Below are 24,204 nucleotides of genomic sequence, written 5' to 3' on the forward strand. Positions count from 1 at the left end.
AGAGCGTTATAAAAGCAGCGTGCGTTTAAGATTAAGACACGTGTTTTGCCAATATTAAATATCACAGAGCGGGCAAGAGCCTAAGCAGGCAAAAGCATGATGGTTGTGAATGATATTGTGTGGTTCTATATTTACAACGTAATTATCTAGAATTGTTTTATTAGGCTTTGAAAATATTAAATGCACTCAACTTCCTGTTGAGAGGCATGCTGGTGTTTAGTCTAGGTACTTTTTGCTTTTTCTCCCAGTCGGTGCACAGAACTCAGTGATATAGAGCAAACACTAAGCACATCATTTGTTTGAGAATATTTCCAAAGGACTAAGTGTGTTTTTCTTTTATTTCCTTAGTTGCAAGTAGTGAGTGCAGAGTAGTGAGTGCAGAGTAGTGAGTGCAGAGTAGTGAGTGCGCAGAGTAGTGAGTGCGCAGAGTAGTGAGTGCACAGAGTAGTGAGTGCTGTTGAGTGCAGAGTAGTGTGTGCTGTTGAGTGCAGAGTGGTGTGTGCATGTGCAGAGTGCAGAGTGGTGTGTGCATGTGCAGAGTGGTGTGTGCATGTGCAGAGTGGTGTGTGCTGTTGAGTGCAGAGTAGTGAGTGCATGTGCAGAGTGGTGTGTGCTGTTGAGTGCCGAGTGCTGTGTATTGGCAATGTAAATGACAATGCCATTTATTTATGATTTAAAGAAAAAAAAGAAATGTCATGAGCAATGCCAATAGCTCTACCTTTAATGATGCCGAGACCATTGCATTGCAAATGCTTGTTGATTATTGTAATTGTGTTTTGTTTACACCAAAGTCTTTTTGTTTTACATTTCATATTATAAATTGCACAGAAGTCTTTGAAAATGTATGCTGTGTTCTCTGGATTGCTGTTACTTGTTTGATAGAAACCCATACAGTGATTGAATGAACTGTTTTAATTCATATCTATCAAAAATAAAAAGAATGAGATATAATCACGTTGAATAAGATTCAGTAGAAGTTTAAGTTGTATCTGTACTCACCTTTTCTCGTTGCTGTTTGTTCAATTCAAACTCAGCATCTTACGCCTGAGTCTCCAACTCTACTCGACCTGGTGTGCAATACTTTACAGAGAAGGTCTATTCCCAACACATTCACTGGACTGGAATCGCATATGACGAATTGGTGACAATCACTGATGGTCCTTATTTTACTGGGACTGGCGCCTAAACCTGATTGGTATGCTGCTGATTTATCATGTTAACATCTCAGATCTTGTTTCCAGAGAAGCGTGGGTTCGGGACCTCAACTTTTCTAACTGTTGAATGGGTGGCTCCAGTGTCTATTAGGAAGGGTAAGGGATATCCATTAACGTCTCCCTCTACATAAGGGCCACTCTGGTCCACTTCTAGGACTTTGCCAAGTATACACTCCTCCTCCCTCAGGCACCATCATTGGGCCTGTTCAGATCCCACTGAGCTCTCATACATAATGGGAACTACATGAATTGGTTCTGCTGGGCTCTGAAACCAGGTTGGAAGTGAGGGTTCCTGCTTTGCACTTGTATGGGTGCTAGGGGTTTCAGCTGTGGCCGCCCACCAACCATTGGGCAGCCACAGCCTTGGCAATCACTGATGACACCTGATTGTGATTACGGGAAATGAGGGTACTTTAAATACCACTTACTTGCCTCCTTACATTCCCATCCCAGGCGAGCAGGGGAGGGATAGGTCTCTGGCGCTCTACGCTCAGGACCACATGATTACAACTACCAACCTAAACTTTCAGCAGGTATTGTCTCTCTCCATATCTCCGGAGGGCTTTTCTCTTTCTAATGCGGATATTTCTTTGCAATGTTTTAACAGTTCTTTAGCAGCTGCCACCTAAAGGGAGTTACAGATTGATCTAAAGGGTAAGATCCCTACTCACATCTGTGTAGACTTCACTACCTCATTTCTATTCGCGTAATTTCTTGTACGTCCAAAATATGTTATTTGTTGTTTTTGCACGTGTCCACCTGCCTGGCCTTCTGTATGTATGAACAGTTTCACTTTACTGTGACTTTTTAGCGCTGTTAAAAACATGAGTGTGTCTACCATGAGGCGAGGCGATGCGAGCAATTAGTGTGCTACTTGAGAAGAACCTTTTCATATATTATAAAACTGGGTTTATCATGACCTTCTATATTTAATCTAAGGTGGACAATCTCAGAGAACAAGGTATTTTTCTATGGGGGGTACCTGGCACTATACATCATATCCTAGATGTTGGGTAGGAATCTTATTAGGTCCTGAAGAAACACCAGGGATCCGGTTGGACCAATAGGCACGAAACATGCAGACCTGAGAGCACACACTTGTTAAGGCTATCTTGTTCCATTGAGCCCTTATGATTGCTTCCTTTCATTGGTTTTAACTCTGTCAAGGGAACCATAACATTAAATACTTTTTGGTATCCCTTACAGTTTAAATGTATTTTTCACCCCATTTTTGTACCCACTCCACCCTACTCATTTCACGTTCTTTCACATACGTGCATTGTTACAGCTAAAAGAAAAAAGATCTCCTTTTGCAGGGCCAATAGGGCATTGCAGCACCGGCCCTATGAGATGCGCACGCCCCAAGATGAAGCCTAACATTCATTTGGATGTGTGAGGGCACTAAGAAATAATGATTAGGATACCCTAGGATTCTCCAACCATGTATTTTCTCTCTTCTTCTCCCACAGGAAAAGTACCTTCTTGCTTTAGTAATCAAGTATTCTGGAGCGTGGGGACTGGACCCTTATCAGGTAGGGGGGGGGGTGTATGTGTGTATGTGTATGTGTGTGTGTATATATGCACATATATATACATATACATACTCTTAGGAAAACAACGGTGGTCACACTGTTTTTTGCCATCATGTTAACACCAAAAAGTATCCTTTTCTTTTAGTGGTTCTCAAACGTATAACTGTAGTCAAATGTGTTTCCTAACCAGTACATTTCAATACATTTCACTTGAAAGTACAAAGCGGTCCAGTATTTCAAGTTTGTAACATTACTGTCAAATGTCATTGGCTGAGAGCAGACTCTGCCTCCTGCCCTCACACCTGACCACCACCCATAGCCTGTCCGTCTTTCAGACATTACAGGAGGATTGCAGAAACGTCTGATTTTCTTTGGGCAGATGTACGCGCAAGGCAGTTAAACATTTATTTTTATTCTGAAAATATATTGTTGAAAGTATACATTTTTAAATGTAAAGAAAAAAGTGCAACCTTTTACTCTTGGTAGAAATGTGTTTTTGTAGTTTAGTTGTCAAATAAGGAACCACAAGATTTTGTCAAATGCCATTTATCTGAAGTGGTTTGCAGACGTTCTTCATCGCTGTCTTAGAAAGCGATCAATCAATCAATCAATGACATTTATAAAGCGCACTACATACCCGTGGGGTCTCAAGGCGCTGGGGGGGGGGGGGGGGGTGCCGCTACTGCTCGAACAGCCAGGTCTTCAGCTTCTTCCTGAAGGAGAGGTGGTCTTGGGTCAGGCGCAGGTCGGTCGGGAGGGAGTTCCAGGTCTTGGCGGCCAGGTAGGAGAAGGACCTTCCTCCTGTAGTCGCTCTTCGGATGCGGGGGGCGGCGGCGAGGGCGTGGTTGGCTGATCGGAGGTGGCGTTTGGGAGCGTAGAAGTTGATTCGGCTGTTGAGGTAGCTCGGGCCTTGGTCGTGTAGGGCTTTGTGTGCGTGGGTGAGGAGGCGGAAGGTGATTCTTTTGTTGACGGGGAGCCAGTGAAGGTCTCTCAGGTGTCCGGAGATGTGGCTGGTTCGTGGGACGTCGAGGATGAGTCTGGCTGAGGCGTTCTGGATCCGCTGGAGTCTCTTCTGGAGCTTGGCGGTGGTACCAGCGTAGAGGGCGTTGCCGTAGTCCAGTCGGCTAGTGACGAGGGCCTGGGTGACGGTCTTCCTGGTCTCGGTGGGGATCCACCAGAAGATCTTCCGTAGCATGCGTAGGATGTTGAAGCACGCCGAGGAGACGTTGTTGACTTGCCTGGTCATGGAGAGGGAGGAGTCCAGGATGAAGCCCAGGTTGCGTGCATGGTCTGTCGGTTTGGGTGCGGTGCCCAGGGCGGGAGGCCATCAGGAGTCGTCCCAGGCGGAGGGCGAGGAGCCCAGGATGAGAACTTCCGTCTTGTCTGAGTTCAGTTTCAGGCGGCTGGTCGTCATCCACTCGGCTACCTCTTTCATCCCTTCGTGCAGGTTGGCTCTGGCGGTGGCGGGGTCGTTGGTCAGGGAGAGGATCAGCTGGGTGTCGTCGGCGTAGGAGATTATGTTGAGGTTGTGTTGGCGTGCGATGGCCGCGAGGGGGCTCATGTAGACGTTGAAGAGGGTGGTGCTTCTAGAACATTGCCCAGATCCCTGGGGATTATACAGTTAGACTCAGTGCAGTCCAGGAAAGCCAGACTGGAAAATGTTTTGCCCTTAACACTCTACCTCGCCTTCCTCAAGCCTGGTTTACCAGGGAACTGTCCATTACATCCTTTAAATAATCAAAGAGCATGAACAGAGGTAGCTGGCTTTCACGACCTTTCATAAATGGGATAACCTTCCCAAAACATCAAGTACTGAAGTTTTCTCAGAGCATTCGGGAATCACAAATATCTTTAATAATACATTCTTTATTTGCTTCTGCTATAAGAAGTTTAGACGGAGTCTTAGTTTCATACATCTTAGCAAAAAAAGTTGGGTTAAAAAAGGGCAAATAAAGACCTGAATAGAGAATTTTCACTGGACAACGTCTGTGCTTGTGTACTCAAGGAGTTGACAGCCATGATTGAATCTTACACTTTGTAAATTCCCTTAACAGGGCGAGTAGACCTTTGGTGTTGATTTTCTGAAGTGGAATGTGGGTGCTCTTCTTCGCTCTCCTAAATAGGACCTGCTACTCATTGAACACTGCTCAGAAATCAAGGTGATCTAAAACTAGATTCAGTGCAGTCGAAGAAGAGAGTACTGGAAAAATCCTGTTTTCAGAGAACAAAATCCGAATACAGATAACAAAAACCGTTGAAGGCAGGCAATGACCAGGCAAGGCAAAAGGAAGTATAAATGGATCAAAAGAACAGCTCAAACAGTTCCAGAGCGCACACCAAATATCATAGTGAGGTGCTGAAAATCATTGAGTCTTCTTTGACCCTGAATTACCTTTAGGCCATCTTGGATTGAGAGGTTAACTGAAAAACAGATAAGGTAGCAAAAAACAAAATCCAAAGTAAACTATGCACTGGAACAATACCCAGTGAAAGGGAAGGATCCAGATTCAACACTGGAAATCGAACTCCAGCAGAGGTACCCAAAATGTAGTAGTCAGAACACTGTGTAGGCCTCGATAGTCGCGAGGGTGGTTACAGGAATTGCTGACAATTCTCAAGAGCAAAAACGATGCACTTGCCTGACTTCGGGTTCAATAACAGGTAAGTGAGAAGCAGACACTGGCACTAAGGCACAGCGATTCCCCAGGAATGCGGTACAAATCATGGTGTGTAAAACTTAAAAAATAGCAGACTTGAGCTCAACCAGATTTACTCTTTTGATCCAAACTGTGAGATCCTGGGCAGTTTGCTTTGCCAGGCAGTGATACACTTTCCTAAAATGTTGAGTTTTGAGTAGCCATCTAGTTAGGACAAAACTTTAGTAGTGCAGGCATGTCACCTAATTTGTAAGGGTAAATAGAGTTGGGGCTTTCACAGGGCTATAAATGAGCTCCCTAAGGTCTTACCGCAGGATGGGACCACCCACCTCAGGGTAATCTCTGGATTAAATACTTGACAATATGCTGCTGTTACATCACATATTTCACAACAATAGTCACTACATCAAAGTTGGGTACATCGAGAGTCTTAACATTGAGGGTTAGTTTTCAGTATTTTTCTTTCCATGACTTTATTTCAGAGGTAAGTTATTTTTAAATTGTGTTAAGTTACTTAATTTCAACTATGTGTATATATATATATATATATATATATATATATATATATATATATATATATATATATATATATATATATATATATACAAAAACAGTTGAAGGCAGGCAATGAACAGGCAAGGCAAAAGGAAGTATAAATGGATCAAAAGAACAGCTCAAACAGTTCCAGAGCGCACACCAAATATCATAGTGAGGTGAGTCTTCTTTGACCCTGAATTACCTTTCAGCCATCTTGGATTGAGAGGTTAACTGAAAAACAGATAAGGTAGCAAAAAACAAAATCCAAAGTCCATATATATATATATATATATATATATATATATATATATATATACACACACACACGTAAACACCCATAATATATATACATTTATATATATACTAGCAGCCCGCCCCAGCGTTGCCTGGGGCAGAAAGGGGCTGGGGGCAGCATTTGAGGCTTGCGTGCACTTCTGCCCTCGGCCCCCTCCCGCACCCTCCCAGCCCGGCCCCCTCCCGAACCCGGCCCTCTCCCGCCCGTGTCCCGGAGAGCCTGATCCTTACCTCAGCCAGCGGTTCCGCTGCAGGCGCCCTGCCCACACAGGCCGCCACTCTCCAGGCCTCCCGCCCGCACAGGCCGCCACTCTCCAGGCGCTCCGCCCGCACAGGCCGCCACTCTCCATGCGCCCCGCTCGCACAGGTCGCCACTTCGCCCAGCATCAAACAGGGCCGTGGCAGTCCTCCCAGCAGGTCGTGATCTTCGGCGCCATTTCCGGAAGTGTTGCCAGGGAGCGCAAATGATGTCATCACGCAGATGTCGCGGCCGGCGCTACTTGCAAGGGACTACTTTATTTTTATTTTGAAATTTTTTAAACAACGTGTTTTTTTTATTTGTAATAGCCTATGTCCTTCTGCTTGTCCTGAGGTTTTCAAAGATGTCTTGGGTGTTTTGATTGGTGGTGTACTTTTTGTGTTTACCTGGCTCAAAGGTTTGTCTTCTCTCTTTATAATAGTAGTATAGATATATAAAAATAAACTCCAGCCTGTCCCTCAATGCACTTTCCGTGCGGACAAGAACGGGACACCAAATAACGCCACAGCCAGACTTCAGATGCTTTCACTTGTGGTGAATTTTATTCGTGCATGCAGGGTGCAAAGCCTCGTCAAACGCGTGTCGGGCACCGGCTGTGCCCTTGCTCACTGACAATTAGCCATGGTTGCTCCACCAATATAAATATAACAGTGTAACAAATGAGCGCCAACCTCGCTGTTTGACAATCAACATAGACAAAGGACTTGTACTGTTGCATGCTTCACTGAGTACAAAGTATGGTCCCGCCATATTGGAACGGTGTATATAGCATAGCCCAATATAAACATAACACATTACCATCAACTTGGATATACCTAAGCAAACGTAAAACGATCATAGATCATAAAAATGTTAAAATTGCATTATATACATAGCATTGGTTAGGTAGTTGATGGTGTGGGAAGAAATGTAAAAAATGTATGTAAAATGTCTATCAGATGGTGGGAATAACAACATAATACACTTAAAACAAGGTTTCATGATCCGTTCACTGGCATAAATAAGAATGCCTATGTTTGAAAATTAGTCCCATTGAGAATATATATAAAACCAATTGCACTGTACAAATACGGTGTGTTGACATAGCGCTATGCGTGTGAATTGCGATGTCTACAAATGGCGAAATATGGTATTGACTAGTGCAACATTACAACAATAAAGTGCTGATGTGCTGGAATATATAAATGTAATTGTAAACATGAGAACTGTGCAAACTTAAACATGCAATGTAGGTAAAGTGCATAGTGCAAAATGTAAACAGAATATATATAACTGTGGGACTTTCCAGAACTGTGCAAAAATGCAATAGTATTAAAAAACCATGTTAATGTGTTGACTCTCATATGATCATCTGATATAGGGCTACATACATTTTACATAAAGCTATCCAAATGCTCAAATGCATTTTAGTACCCGTGAGGTCTAAGCATAAGACGCGAGTGATGGCATAGTAAACATGTTGTATTCATATATGTATATGGACATGGTGGAGAACGCAATTGATAAGAAGCTTGCAGAGAAGAAGACACTCCTTATCGAATAGCTTGATAAGAAGTGAAAACGTGCATAGTGTGATATAAAAAACAATAGTATTGTAATTAAAAACATCCAATATCTTAATTCATAGTATTATCAACCTGCCCTCAGAAGGTGGGGACTCATGACTATATGTATGTAATAATGTGTGGTCAGATACTTCCCTTGGTATGAACTCCAAGCCTATATATAAAAATATATAGCACGAAATCCTGCAGTACGCCAATGTGCACCAGCTCAGCAATAACAGGTACGAACCACTCGAGGGACTTCAATTAGGTTTCTCAGTGCTTCTTTTTATTTTAATGGCATCTAGTCAGTCCTGGCCTGTGCCCCAGCATGACGCGTTTCGACAGATCCAGTCTGTCTTGATTATATATATATATATATATATATATATATATATATATATATATATATATATATCGGCGTTTACTCCGTCATCACTTCAAATTCTTTTTCGTTTCACACGAACGAACGGAGCATGGACCACACCTGTGCATGCACACCTGTGCAATGTGACACACAGACATGCCCTTAGGGCATGTATGTGTGCCACATTGCACACAAGCCTGTACTTGGGGTGCTAGAGGGTGTCAAAGTGACACCCCCTGCACCCTTGCAAAATTCTGTAGTTACCGATTCTGTAAATACAGAATCGGTATTTCCCATTGATTCCTATGGGCTTCTAAGCCCATAGGAATCAATGGGAAATACCGATTTTGTATTTACAGAATCAGTAAATACCAAATTTTACAGATTCGGTAATTCAGATTTTAAAATTACCTACATCTGCCCCCTTCCCATTTACAGACTCTTAAATACCGAATCGGTAAAATTCGGTATTTAAGAGTCTGTAAATGGGAATTACCTACATCTAGCCCTAGATTAGCATGGTGCCATGCAGACTGAGCTAGAAAAGTGACAACGTCCTTTGGCATTTTTACTGCAATGTCTTTTGACACAGGATTAGCTAGCGTCTTCCATGCGAGCTGAAAAATGATAAAAGCTGTTTACCACTCCAAGCACAGTACTACAGCTTTGGATTGGTAAAATACCATCCAAACCAACCTAGAATGAATAAAAGCAGTCCCTGACACGTGTTTTGCTTTTATTAGAGCTCATCAGAGAGAAATAGCTTTGTCCAGACACAAGGGAGCACCCAGTATAAAGCAAAACAATTCCTTTTTAAGACTTTTCAAATACTGGCCACAAAAAATGGTGCACAATTCATGGCCACTTTTTGCAACCAGTAGGATAGTACTTTTGTCACATAGTGCCCTCGTTCTCTATTTTTAGTCCAGTGGGGTTGTGCTTGTGCTACTTTTTATTAACTCCCCGCTTAACAGTTCAATTCTATCACTTTTTTAAAGATATCATTAGATTTCTTTGCTTTTTCATTTTTAAGCAGATGCGTGTGAGAGATTTATTGTATCTCATAGGGACTTCTGTTTTACTGAATTGTAATTACCTTTTATACATGTTCGTTCCTAGTGTTCTAAACCTTGTATACATTTGTAAATTTGTAGTTTCTTGCAAATGTTTTGAAAATGTTTATATTTAATCATATGGTATGGTTGTGATGTTGTTAGGCTTAATTGAGAAAAATAAGAAAATAATGTATTATTTATTTTTCTTGTTTTTCTTTAGTGCTCACAAATGTTCACTCAACGTGGCGCAAGAATGGCACCTGCTCCAGTACTAAAAATGATCATTGTCCCCGACAACATACAGGTCTTAAGATAGTCCCTGAAACCTAGTTAGTGAGATTCATTGCAGAGTTCAGCTAGGAGGCTATTTCAGAACTTCATTCTGTATGTTTAAAGTTGTATGGTAGGATTGTAAAGAAATTAATGTGCCATAGATTATAATACATATTAAGTAAGAGGCCTTTGAGGTCACAGGATAGGTAGCCAATATCCTTAATAGGGTAAAGAGAAATTGAAAGGCAAAGCCCCTTCCCCGCTTGTAAAATTACAGCCATAATGTGCAATTTTACGTGACAATCGGAAGCAAACCATAAAGAAATTGAAAGGCAAGACAGAGGTGAATTTTACATGATTTTTTAAATTTACCATTGTCAATAAATAAGAATGGGAGGAAAGGAAATAACATCAGTTACTGCAAACTAAAGAGCCCAAAACAGGTGAAAATTGGTAAAAAAATAATACAATTTGAATACATTTTGACTTAATGTATGTATGTCATCTGCATTGGTACAGACTCACAGAGCATCTTTTGCCTCCTTGGTCCCCTGATTTCAACCACACACTGTATTTTCACAGTTTTTTTCCTGAAAATTTCTGTTTTGTTTTATATTTTGAACACAAAAGATGAACATTTTTAAAAGAATCCCCAAGTGAGTGTGGTGTGTTTATCTATGCATCAGGAGTGGATATGTATATGTTGATTAATGTCATGACAGAGTGGACATTAGTAAGTATATTTATGTCATGCCACTGAATTGTGGCCTAATATGCTATTGGCAACAAGGAAAGTAATAAATATATAATAACACATTTTATATTTTAGTGCAATGGTCAAATTTTATCACATTACCAATGCACACCTAATTAACTAGAGAAATCCCTTATTGCCTTATAAGGTGCAGTTTAGAACCACTTTATTTTGAAAAAAGGTAAAGTTAACGGGGAGAGTATTTGCACTTTTTTTCCTCCAAATCGGTGTAAATTGTTAACCAAGTGCAGCTCTGAAAATGTAGGTAAACATCTGGGCTCACGGTCACAAGACTTATTAAAGGAGATATTTTCTTACTGTACAATTTAACCACAGGTGCTCTGGTTAAACACGTTTAGTTATGACTTCCACACATGAAAATGAGCGCAGCATAACAACCCTGTATAATCTGTCTCAAGCAAGGCATGGCACCTGCCCACAATAGACAATGATAACAGTAATTCACATAAAAACATCATGTTTGACTATTGTTAATGCACACAAACTCGTTTTAAAACCTCTTAGATGTAGGTCTTTACTGCAAACTGCGTATTTTCAACCACTGGGAAGCCTATATTTTTCTTTACATGTAATATATAAAGTACATATTGGGTAATAAAGACGAAGAATGTCATCCTGAAGTCCTGGTGATGTTAATAAAGCACTCAACATTTAGCCTTATGATGTGTTATTGCCCAGAGATGACTTCCAATTCAGAGGTCTGCAATCAGTAGAGTGAAAGGGATGTATGTGTGCTGAGTGAGACCTGGGACTGTACATGTGGCCTTTACCTGGAATAAATGTGGCATGTCTGCTGACAGAAGAGATATTATTGCATGCCTTAATAGCACAGTAGAATTTATGGCCCATATTCATGGTTACACTTTATTTATTTTGGCGTTTTAGATAATGCCATGTATCTGTTTGATTGGAGGTAGAGTCAAGAGTCCACAGAAGATGGTCAAGCAACTCATACTGTGTAAATTGTATGGCATAAAGTACCCCCTGCAGTACATTTCAAAGATATTGCAAGTCACTATTGAGTTCTGTGCCCATGTATAGAAATGAAGCCAAAAGCAGAGTTCCTTTGTAGCATCATGAATGGTCGGCATGATATGCAATTTCCTTTCAAAGTATGGCAGCGGATATTGAATGCATTGTAATAAATGGTCACACCATCACCCCTTACCACAAACCACTTCAATCATTCGCGGCTTTCCCCTTTACATGAAAGAGATAGTATGGTTGTAGACATGAAAAATAAAAGTGAAATCTATATTGCAAAATTAAAAACGACAAAAAAGCAGTAATTTGTGGCACAAATATATTAGAATCTGTTGAATATAAATCAGAATAAAAGAAGGACTGTAGCTCAGCATAAGTAGTAATATGCAGAGAGATAGTTTTTTTAGCTGTAAGAACTATGTGTTGAAAATAAACATGTTGCCATAAATATATAATTTTTGCTGGGCACAGTTTATTTTAGAAAAACAGATCAGAGGAGCAACAAGTCAGTTCTCGTTTCCACTGTTTAAACTGCAGCTGTAATTGTAGTCTGTGACCTGCCTTTCACTTTGACTGCTGGCTCTGGCAGTCTGCATTGTGAGATCAATTGCAATGCATTTTTACAGTTACGTCATTTTCTTATTACAGGTGACTAGAGACGTCACAACTCAACTATATTAAGGAAATTACAACGTGTTTTTGTACTGTGATTGAAGACTTCCAGGGTCTAACTGGCTTATAGGGCAAAAAGACAGTGCCTGGAGGGCTAGTCTGAAAATTCAGTGTGTAGGACGAGTTTGTGGATGCCTATGGGCCAGTTTCATGATCTCTGGGCTGGTTTTTGTTACTGTTCATGTTCCTGATATTAAAACAAACTGTGCCTGTAGCAAGCTCAAATACATGCAGTCTTCCATACCTCTCAAATCATTTATACAGTGGGTCTTTAAAAGTTAAAAACTGCCCCAATTTGCAAACATGGGCGACTTTTTGTTAACAATCTAATTCATTAATAGGAGCCACATCATTTATTTTGGTGCCCAGGCCTATTTTCTGACCCAGTCTGACCCTGGAGACACCCATATACTATCTTATCATATATATGTAATTCTCTCTGTACAGTTGAAGGTCTATCAGTAAAAAGGAATCCAAAATTTGAATAATTTCTAAAGAGTCCAGCAATTACAAGAGTATACTTCTTTTGTGCTCCCTAATCTTCCAATAAGAATAAAAAAAAGTTCCTCGGTTTGATAATATCTAGTTGGCTTTTGTGAACTATTGTGCTTTCATTTACTGAAAGAACATTTCAAAAGGAGTTAGTCTTATATTTATTTCAGAAATTGTGGCATAAGCATTTTAAGACGTTTGAGGTTGGTCAGATCGCCTACAGCTGATTGTGTGGGTGTTAAATTTTGAGTTTAGGCTTCTGCAGAGCATTTACAAGGGCCAAATTGGTGTAAAGGGAGATGGGAAACATGTTCAACAAGCCGGTGACTCCGAAAGGTCTGGACGCACAGTTTCCACCCACTCTAGACGTTTGAAGGCACCTTCCAGCATAGGAATTACTTGCCATCCATTGAACATCTAGCCAACATGGCTTACATCCATATTTTGAATTAACAGAACAATGCAGGTTGCCAGGTTGCCAGTTTGGCACTTATTCATTAAACACACAATATACATACATACAAATGAGACTACCCCATTCCTGCATTTAAAGATGCCAGCTGTCACATGGAGCAATCCGAAAGACATGTTAATGAGTTGCTTGGCAGGGCAGTGGTCTTAGTCAAAGCACCCACTTCTCACGGAATAGCTGGAGATCAGTTCTGTGCTGCAAGTGCAGCATCCAAGGCTTCTGCTACTTCTTGTGGCATTCCACCATCTTCATTCTTTGGGAAGCAAGAGAGAAAAATTAATAAGTTGCTTTGTACGCGTTGCCTACTATTTCCTATTATAGATCAACATGCTTTTTGGAATATCCTCTGCCTCCAGCCTGAGACATCTGAATACTTAGAACAGAAAAGTATCAGTCCTATTTTAGTTCAACAACATCAGCTTAAGAGCACAGTGATGTCAATCAAGGTGCAAGGGCGTCAAGCTCAGGTGGCTGTTTCAGATTATTAGATTTATTTATAGTATAAAGTATCATATACATTGACATACACATTTGTGCAGGAATCAGAGGTGAGGTCGCTATGAATTGTCAAAGTTTGAATGCTAGAGCAACAGCATTCAGAAATGCTTTTCATTTTGTAGGATTGACGCTATGTCACCTGCAAGGACAGGAGGCGCACTTGCTAGTATGTACATGCAGCACTGTTTTCAGAATGTAGGCTGCAAGATAAATGTCACTGCTATGTATTTTCCTTCCATAGAGATGTTGCACAGCGGTAATGTCATCACCATACGTCCATTTTTTAAATAATGGTGACCAACCCTAGGAAGGACCTATTGGCATTACCTTAGCACAATGTAATGGATAACAAAATTCACGTGGATATGACCTGAAGTTCAAAGGGGTCATTTGGTCATTGCTAAGGGTCACAGGTCTTTGCAAACACGGCCCCTAACACGCTGCCTTGCTATAGTTGGTCACCGTGGCAATGAAACATTTCGGTGAAGGAGAACTAAATACCCAACTGTCCGCAATATTCCTCTTATTTATCATGCTATGTTGTTGGGTGCTCTGATTCTCATCAATCCCACAGATGAAGACATGAGAGCTTAAACATAATGATAGGAGAGTGAAGAGAGTGCCTGCTGACCAATAGTGCAAGGACCAAGTTTGAGGGGTCTTGGGATCAAAGTTGGACAATCGTCGCCCATCGGTATTCCTGCATGAATCTTTCATAAAGGTGGTTCTTCAATGAAGAAGAAACCGAGATGAGGTGCCACAGGACTGTGTGAGAAGGGTTCTATATGAAAGATGAGCTGGGCTAGGTGTCTCTTGCACACTGTGCGGTGCTTGCTCATGTTAAACAGGCTTTTAGTGAAATTAACTGCATAGATCTGTTAGGAAAGTTTGCACTGTTCAGTTTTCTGGAAGTACAATTGATGCACATATAATTTATGAATCACTACTGGTAAACTCTTTGGCAAGACCTGTCTCACTTGTCAAATCAATAAAAATACATTTTTTCTGAATTACACTGTGTTGTATTGCAAAGCCTTTCTCTTTTATAGGCCCACTACTACTACTACTACTTCTAATAATAGAACATTTCTACAGCACACGGCTACCTCCAACAGGATTCGGCAGCGAGAGAAAAGAGGAGAGCTACGGGAAGCTGAAATGCCAGGTTTTCAGCGCTTTCCTACATGCTAGTTCTGACTCTAACTTATGAAAATGAATAGGCATAGATTTCCAGAGTGATGCAGTTCTCACTGAAAAGGCTCAACCACCTATCCTGGCTTTAGAGAAACGAGGAATCCTGAGTTTCTGGTGATTAGATCTCAAAGCCCTATCATGGTGATATTTCTGTAGTCTCTGTTTCAAGTAGTCCGGGCCCTAATCTCTGGTGGCTCTATAGGCAATGTAAAGTGCTTTGAATTCGATCCTCCTTTTGACAGGCAGCAAATGGAGGCTCCGCAGATGGGGGGATGTGTGGTGGTGGAATGATAAATTCCTAATAAGTCTGGCCACATTGTTTTGAATAATTTGCAGCCTTCGGACAGGATAAGATGGTAGTCCAAAATATAGGCTATTGGCATAGTCTAGCTGGGACGTGACCAATGCATGGACCACAGTCTTCCTGCAGTCCATAAGAGGGAGATAAAGAAATACCCACATGGCTCTCTGCTTCCAGAAGCAGGACGAGGAGACTTGGCATATCTGGGCCTTGCAAGAGAAGTTTGTGTCAAATTTGAACCCCAGATTCCTATCTGAATCTACTGGGATCGGCGGGGGGTTTAGCTCAGACGGCCACCAGAGTTCGGACAGCAAATGAGAGGGTTGATTGAAAAACAATACCTCTGTTTTATCGGTATTTAATTTCAAGCAGCTATCCGTCATCCAAGCAGAGATTTTGTTCAGGCAATGCTTAAAGTTGCCGAAAGCTGCCTCGGAGTGGTCTCTAAAAGAGAACACCAGCTGAGTATCATCAGCATAGGATTAAACTTTCACTCCCCATTGCTCTACTAAGGGTGCAAGGGGGATTAGATAGACATTAAATAATGTAGGGCTCAGAACTAAGCCTTGGGGGACCCCGCACACGAGGGGTTTCTGTGAGGACACTTGGGTGCGGAGAAATACCTGCTGAGACCGACCCTCCAGACATGAGCGGAACCAGGCCAGCATGGTTCCCGTCACTCCCAGATGCTCAAGTCTCTCCAAAAGAATCCAATGAGACACTGTATCGAATGCTGCAGATAAATCTAACAGCACAAGCTTTACAGAGCTATGCTGGTCTAAGGCTTCACGTACAGTTTCCGCAACTTCCAAAGAGCTGTCTCCGTGCTATAACCCGATCTGAGACCAGACTGGGAGTCATAGAGACAGTTGTTAGACTCCAGGAAATTAGATAGCTGCTTCTGGACTTCCTTCTCAAGAATTTTGGCTGGTGCTGTCAAAAGGGAGATGGGCCTAAAAGTCTTGAGCTCTGCTGGATCCGCGTCTGGTTTCTTAAGAATAGGCTGGACAGAGGCCAATTTCCAGGTGGCTGGATAAGTGCATGTTATCAGAGAGGAGTGTCAAATTGGGTTCAGCTGCGAATTGAGCCATGGAGCAAGCAATTTAAAGAACTCAGCTGGGCAGGGATCGCCAGGCGAACCTAATTTACATTTGTTCAGTACTATCAGGGATGCTTCTGGGCAAAACGGGTGAAATTCAGACAGGTTGCCAGGAGGGTCTAGAGTGGACTTTAGCGTAGTTGCTGGCCCAGCCGAAGGGAAGGAGGAATTGATAAGTTGTACTTTCTCCTAAACATGAGCTTTGGTCCTTCTCGAGCTAGGAGCACAGGGGCCACCCCCAAAGCAGCCAGCTAACTTTAACCTAGTGTAAGGTGTTGAAGGGTGAAACTGTCATTCATGCCACACTAGACAAGGCAAGTGTGAGGGCTTGGCCTTAAACATCCAGTGGAGGGTTTTTCTTCTAAACCTGATAACTGTCTTTTCAGAGCCCTGAGCTCCCAGAGAAACGAGAATCTGTTTTTCTGTCCCTACAACGCCCTCTTCAGTTCTGCACTCACAGGTAAATCTATCAGTGAGAAGAAGCATGAAACATCTGCCTATAACACTGCATATTGGTATCCTCCTGTTGCCAAAGAATTCTTACTGGCCACCCTAGTATCTCTTGAGAAGAGTACCAGGTTTCCAAACTCTGTGCCAGCACCACAGTCCTCGCACTGCCACCCCAAGCCTCTTCCAACTCCTTGTCTTCCCACTTCTGCCCTGTCCTATTCTATCCACCCCTCTCCTTCTCTGCCTCCCTAATACCTCTCCTGACCCTTTCTTACCTGCCTGCCTGTTTGGTGCCTAAATGTAGGTTTTCAAAAAGCAGTATCTCTCTGTCCAGTGGGACACAGGTGTTTTGGGAAAATACTTCATCCAAAAGGCTCTTCATTATTTCCCTCCAACTTCCCTCGCCAAATGCTTCTCTATGGTTCTATTTTCATTCCTCCCCTAACTTATACCCTCAACATTTACAGTTAAATTCAAGGTGATTTTATGTTACTTTAGAAAAAAGTGACATAACATTTGAGAGCAGAAGCATAAGGCAGGGTGAAATGCCCTATGATATAGTATTAATAGGCTATGTTACTTTTAAAGCCACAAGATTTATAAAAAGAACATTTTATTCTGGGGAAAATGCACCATTTAAATACCATTTTTCGTGTAGCGTAAATGAACAAATTACTTACTTCAGTAATACTTTTACTGATTGATACTCTATTTAACCACAGATTCCTAACCTTTAGAATATCCCTCGGTGCCAGATTGGATCCGGAAGATTTAAACAGCAATGCTCCCAAGTGTCAGCAGGTGTTATAGTGTGGTTCTGTGCCAACTTCGTTCTGACCCAGAAGTGACAAAGCTGCATGTATGAGCCACTCCTGGGTGCTGATGTCAGTTTCGTTCCTGACTCTGCCTATGCCCTCTGACACCAGCCCAGAAATAATCAGTAATACCAGCATACACATTCCTAAATGAGGACCTTTTTATATCGATAAAAGACCATTCCATAGAAAGATGAGGCGGGAATGCAGTAAGGAATCTGCAGTTAGATACAGTATCCACCAGAAAGAGTTTTTCCAAAGGTTAGTAACTTGTTCTTCCGATGACTACTTCTAACCTCTCAATATGGTGGGTTTGAAGAATGTCTCAGATCAAAAAGTGCTGCAAAACCAACCAAACAAAATGCTTCCCTACAGACCTGTCTAGCAAGACAGTAGTGCATCATGGATGCGTGTACTGATGTCCACGTCACAGCCAAATAGATGTCAAATGCAGGGCCTCTGCTTATCTGCGCACCAGTAGCAGCCTTGGCTCTGGTGGAACAGGCCCCAAACATTCCAGAGGCTGCTTCTTGGCCATTGCATAGCATATCTTTATACAGAGGACTATCCACCTTGACCAAGTCCTTTTCTTCACTGTCTTGCCTTTCTTTGCCCTAGAGAACCCAACAAAGAGCTGACCGCCCACCCGGTGGTCTTTAGTTCAATCAATGTAAATGCTCTTCTAGGGTCCAGTTGATGAGGTCTCTCCTCTTTCAAGCGATGAGGCAGGACAAGGAATATTGGAAGAGTGAGGGATTGTCCAATGTATAAAGAATTAACAAATTTAGGTAAAAAGGCCACGTTATATTACCTGCGCCAAAGATGCTTTTAATGTTTTTTTTATGTCTCCGATATTGGTTATAGTTTTGCAGTATGTATGTAATTGGGCCTCACAGACCAGGATATACCGGCGAAAATATCAATGAAGTGTGTTAAAAAAAATATTGGTCTGCACTACCACTTTTTTTTTGTTTAAATCGGTTTATTCATTTTCCAACATTCTCTGAAACCAAGTTACACAAAACAATTTGACAGTATACACTCATTTACTGTATGTATCCCCTACATGAATGTACCATTCGCAGAATACCAGGACTCCAGTTCAGTGATTATCCCTTTTCCGCAGTCCCGTGGGTAGAGTTCCTTTCTGGACTGCCGTCTGCACGGTTACACAGGTATTAAACTTTAAATTCAACCAAACCAAAAAGGTGAAAAATCCCCCCTAACAGTAACATTTGACCGGTGATGGTATATCAGTTCTTGCGTAGTGGGCACGCCGTTCCTCCCCCCCTTAACAAAACACCTATCCCACTGTGTTGAAACCCCCCCCCAAGCATACGCGGCCTGTGACCGTGCCTGACGATCATGTCAGTTGTTAATGGCTTGTGTACATGGAACATCCAGGGCCTCCCCTCTTGGTCCGCACGGGTTTCTTCAGATGTACTTGCCTCACCTGCGGACTGTCCAGTCAGAGCACCACCCTCCTATTGTTGTAGGGTAAGGAGTAGTCCCTCCCAGTGGGCTGCTATGGGCTCTTTCCGTAGGCCTAGCGTTTCCTCTCGTTGAATGGCAATTCCCTCCGCATTAGCCCACGCGGAGCGAGCGCCTCCACGCCTGCGCGTGTGGTGGGTCCCAAGCCTTCCAGTGCTTAGTGAGGAGTCGCTTTGCCACCACTATACCCAGGTCCAGAAACCTAGATGTCACCTTCGTGGCTGGGGTTCTTGGTAATGGTGTAAAATGTATGTGGGTCAGTCAAGAGGTATGTCACGGCCTGTACACCCACGCAGCTGCACGCCGACGTCACGCCAGTAGGCGTGGAGTCTACAGCAGTCCCAGAGCATGTGTACTAGCCACACCCCCTGCTCCGCACATCTAGGGCCGCATGCGTCCTTTCGATGGAAGTATCTATTAATTAGGTCGGGCATGAGGTATGCCCTGTTTATAATGAATAATTGTATTTGTCGAAACCTCATGTTCCAGGGTATGCGTGTGGGAGTCTGCAGTATTCGGTCCCATTCTCTGTCCCACAATTGGCGCCCCAGATCTACCTCCCACTTCTGTTTGAGGGATGCCAGGCTGACCGCCGTATGCGCCTGAAGTGCCGCTGCAAACCAATGGACAAGGTGACAGCCTCTACCCATGACATGCAAGTATTGTATAACAAGGTGCTGTTTGGGTTCAACTGTCAGGTCCCCCCATTTGGCCGTGAGCGTTGCAATCAGTGATCTGTGCATGAGGAATTGCCCCGGTGGCAGGCTCTCCTACTTGATCAGGGTGTTGTACGGCAGTAGCACCCCATCACGGTAAAGGTCCCCCAAAGTCTGTATGCCTGCTTCACTCCAGTCCGCGAGTCTCGGATGCGCAAGTGTTCCTGTCCCACTAGGGGAGCCCACAAGTGATTGCGCTGGTGCGTAGGGTATCAGCGTCCTGGTAAGGTATAAACTCCTCCGGGTGGAATACGCTAGTTATGCGTTCTAGGGTGTATAGGGGGTTGCACAGACGCCGTATCATCATGTCCCCTGTCTGCAAGCCACCGAGCTATCCACTGCAACTGCGCTGCCAGGTAATAGTGCTCCAGGCAGGGTACTGCGGGTCCCCCTTGATCAGTGGGTAAGTGCAATTTCGGCAGGGACAGCCTATGTCGCGAGTTCGCCCAAATGAAGACCCTAAGCAGTCTGGTGAGTGGAGTAAAAAATGCTGTCGGGATATATAGGGGTAAGTTGGTGAAGTAATACAGGAGCCTAGGGACGATCACCATCGTATGACAGCGCCACCCTGCCCGTGATTGTAAGCAGTAACGTGGACCAACATTTCACCTGTGATCTGATCGCCGTTAGCGCTCTCCCCAGATTCCCATCAATCAGGTCTGACGGTTGTTGGTCTGCACTACCAATTTGTCTGGGGAAGGGGTGATATAAGGTGTCTGCTCGAAGATGATTTGATGTTCATTCATTCAATGAGCCAAAATCACCCAACCAGAAACACAGCCTTCAGAATCAGGAGATGCAGTGGACAGCTGTGCATGGGTTCAACTGGCACACACTTTAGGAACATAAGGACTATATTAAGGTCCCACTGTGGCATTACCAAGGGGGTTTGTGAGGAAACAAATGTGTCAAACCTTTTAGAAACCTCATCATACATGTGATTTGAAAAAGGATGGTTGGTGCTGTAGACAGAAAAAGGCCCAAAGGGGCAATAAGTAACTTTTAACAGTGCCCATAGATACATTTCTACAGCACACTGCTACCACCTAGATACAACAAATAACAAGACATCCAACATCGTGGCCTGAAACTGATCATATTACAGATGCCACACCAGGCTACAATCTTGCCTCAGTGCCTAGCATAAACAGAGTTTGTAGAAGGGTGCCATACAGCAAAGATGATTTCACAACTTTGGGAGGATCAGATTCAGTCAACTACCACATCTAAATCTCCATGCATGGAGGTCACATTGCGAAGTCTTGGGTGCAGGATCCTGCCCAGGTGCTGCAACCGGAGATCTTCTGGGAGCAGAAGCCTGATTGGATGACATATGCTTATATTCAAACGTTCTGGGTACCACATTCCCCCTGCCCAAACTGGAGCCACCAGGATGACTTTGTTCAGTAACTCCTAATCTTCTTCAAAACTTGGAGCAGAAGAAGCTGTTGCAGAAAGACTTACAGGAGTCGTCTGCACCACTCTATTCGGAATGTGTCTCCTAGAGAGAGGGCCTTCTTGGACACTCGAGCGCACAAACATTTTGACATTGAACGTTTTCAATGGTGGTGAAAATATATAGCCATGATTCTCCCTATTGCTGGAAGATGCCCTGTGCCACCTCATGTTGTAACCACCATTTGTAATCTGTCAGGCGCCACCGGCTGTGTTTGTAGGCCCTGGCATTCAAAGATCCTGTCACATGGTTTACAACCAGTAGAATGTGCTTATGCTCCAGCCACATCCAGAGTGAAAGTGCCTTTGTGCATAGGAGCCAGGACCCCACCAAACCCTGCTTGTTGCAGCATCACAAGGCAGTGGGGTTGTCTGTGAGAACTTGAACAAGACTCCCTTTGATGGGTGGTAGGAAGGCATCTAGTGCCAGAGGAATGGCCGACAACTTCAAAAGGTTGATGTGGAAATGGGTCTCAGCCAGAGACCAAAGTCCTCTGATCTCCACCTTTCCCAGATGACTTTCCCATCACAGCAGTGATGCTTTTGTCAACACTGTCAGCTCTGAGTGAGGCCGGGAGAAGGGTCTTCTGCTAGTCTAGTTCTGATTAAACCTCCACTGCAGGTTCTTTTGCAGTCGCCTCTGAAACAGGGATGGAATCTGACAGGTTCCCCTGGTGCTGGACCCACTGACACTGCAGTTTCCACAGCAGAGGTGGCATATGCTACCTGGCATAGTTGATGAGCGAGATGCAGGATGCTAAGAGGCCCAGAAGCCTCACAGTCACACTCACCGAGATCCATGACCAAGGTTGAAACATTGGGATCAAAGTCCCAACGTCCTCAACTCGCTATGGTGGAAGAAAGACCCAAAAGAGCATCATATCCAGCATTGCTCCAATAAAAGGAAGCCTCTGTGAAGGCATCAGGTGTGACTATGGCATGTTGATAGTAAACCATAACAATTTTACGAGGCTCACTGTTGTCTGTAGATGGTCTATGGTTGACTGCAGCAAACCTGCATTCAACAGCTAATCATTGAGTTAGGGGAAATCTGGAATTTCTGACCTCCGAAGGTGTACTGCGATCACTGCCATCACGTTCATTAACACCTGAGGGGCACTAGTGAGTCTGAAGGGGGCACAGCAAATTGAAAATGTTCCTGGTCCACCTTAAACTGCAAGTAGCGGTTGGGGTGCTGCAGGAGAGGCACATAAAAGTAGGCGCCTTGCAGGTCCAAAGCCACCACCCTGCCTACTGGATGCAGGACAGACAGTACCTGGGCCAACGTAAGCATCTTGGATTTGTCCAAAAGATCTCAAATAGGAAAAAGGCCTCAGTCCTGTTTTGGCATGAGGAAATAACGAGTAATACCCACTCCCAATTTCCAAGAATAGAATCCTCTTTGTGGCTCCTTTGTCCAAAAGAGTCTGCACTTCTTGGAGCATGAATGCTGTAGTAAGTGTAAGGGCAACCAAAGTTGTCAACCTAAGCAAAAACTTCACAATCTTTTAAGAGCCAGGATTATACCTACTCCTCCCAGGCCAAATATTGAAAGAGGGTTCACGCCCCAAATCCTTCTCATGCTGCCAAAACCTCCCAATGGCGGGACACTCCAACTAGGTCTATGGAGTTGAGATACGGCTTAGACTACAGCCAGACTCGCACCCTGCACAAGTGAAGTAGAGGCAGAAAGCATTAGGAAGCCTCCACTTTGTTACCTTCTTGTCCTCACTGTTCAATATGAGCCCAATACTTTCTTTTGAGCCTCGGAGGCCCACTTTCTCTAGTTTAAATGAGGAGATTTCCTCCTGCCCTTCTAAAAAATACCTTACAGACAATTTCGACTTTCATTATTTGTTGGTAGGGAATGCCATATAAGGATAAAAGAGAAATAATGTGGCCAACAGAGGCTTATCCATCTAGGACTCCAGCACAGCATAGGTTTTATAGGTGGTTCATGTTTCAATCGTAGCCTAGCACTCTGTAGAACTACTCAGGAAGTTTTAAAGGTTTTTCTAAATTCTACACTTTCTGGCAGAATATATCCTTCATATTGATGATGTGAGTAAGTGACGTCGCCTAAGTCAGAGATTGATTGATATCACTTCCAGTGATGTCACCGCGGTCCAAAGATATGTGAGGTTATTAATGTTAACGACCTTTTAATATCTATTCGGCCACCTACAGACTTTGGAGGAAATAACATCTTTGCTGTGCTGCAACAAGAGTGGGTCAATAGCTGAAAGCTTCAAATAATCAGTTGGTCGTCTTAAACACTACTTTATTGTCTTATTGAAACCTTAGAACCCTTTTGCCACCCAGCATGGGTAAAACATGGACAGCTGGTTTTGGCTTGGCGGGCAGGAAAATAGGTTGATTAAAGTTTGAAATAACTAAGATCAGGAACTTTAAGAGCAGCTTAAAGACCATTTGGTCTCATGGTAGTCCCTTACATGTCCTACTGATAGCAAAACAATGACGCAATGGGTGTTCTATGACACAAACTTTGCTGTCCATAGGTTTAAAAAGCGTGCCATTATTCTTACTCATCGCCCAGCGTTCCATCCTGATAGGCAATGGTACCAAGTGTTGCCCATATCAATATAAAATAGTAAATCTCATGCAGCAAGCATTATTTAAAAACTATTAATGGTTATTTAACAAGTAATGGCCTGGTACAGACATCGGCAACACCACATTAAGCACTTTCATGGTCTTAATTCGTCTTTTAGAAGTAGATTCCTGCACAGCAACATTAGTTATGCTTTTGCATGGTTCTTAAAGTCACAACATTTGGACGAAAACTGCATGTGCACAATTTATTCAAAGCAAGACAGTTATCCAACTGAGATACCCACGCAAAGTAATATTACATTATCTGACTGTGGTGCGAAGCGCGAAGCAGTGTGAGCCTCAGTAACCATGTTTACTTCAATCTTACATCCCCAAATACAGGACACCAGCAAAGCAAAGGGGACGGGGGGATTCTTCACAAGTACTCTTTGGAAAGACAAGGAGATGCCATGCATCTCTTTTCACTCAATGATTCAGAAAAGGG

General features: G+C 43.1%; 1 protein-coding gene across 1 annotated transcript in view; it reads right to left on the minus strand.

Moving 5' to 3' along the window:
- Nucleotides 1-11,794: 11,794 nt before the first annotated feature.
- The window catches only part of FAM227A (family with sequence similarity 227 member A), an 86,729-nt gene continuing 74,319 nt past the window's right edge, over nucleotides 11,795-24,204 (minus strand). The window contains exon 17 of the mRNA XM_086963354.1: nucleotides 11,795-13,380. Within this exon, the coding sequence (XP_086819480.1) occupies nucleotides 13,312-13,380 (69 nt within the window). The 3' untranslated portion in view covers nucleotides 11,795-13,311. The remainder of the gene's footprint in view (nucleotides 13,381-24,204) is intronic.

Source organism: Lissotriton vulgaris, chromosome 1_1 (genome assembly GCF_964263255.1).
Source record: "Lissotriton vulgaris chromosome 1_1, aLisVul1.2, whole genome shotgun sequence".
In the NCBI taxonomy this organism is placed as follows: Eukaryota; Metazoa; Chordata; class Amphibia; order Caudata; family Salamandridae; genus Lissotriton; species Lissotriton vulgaris.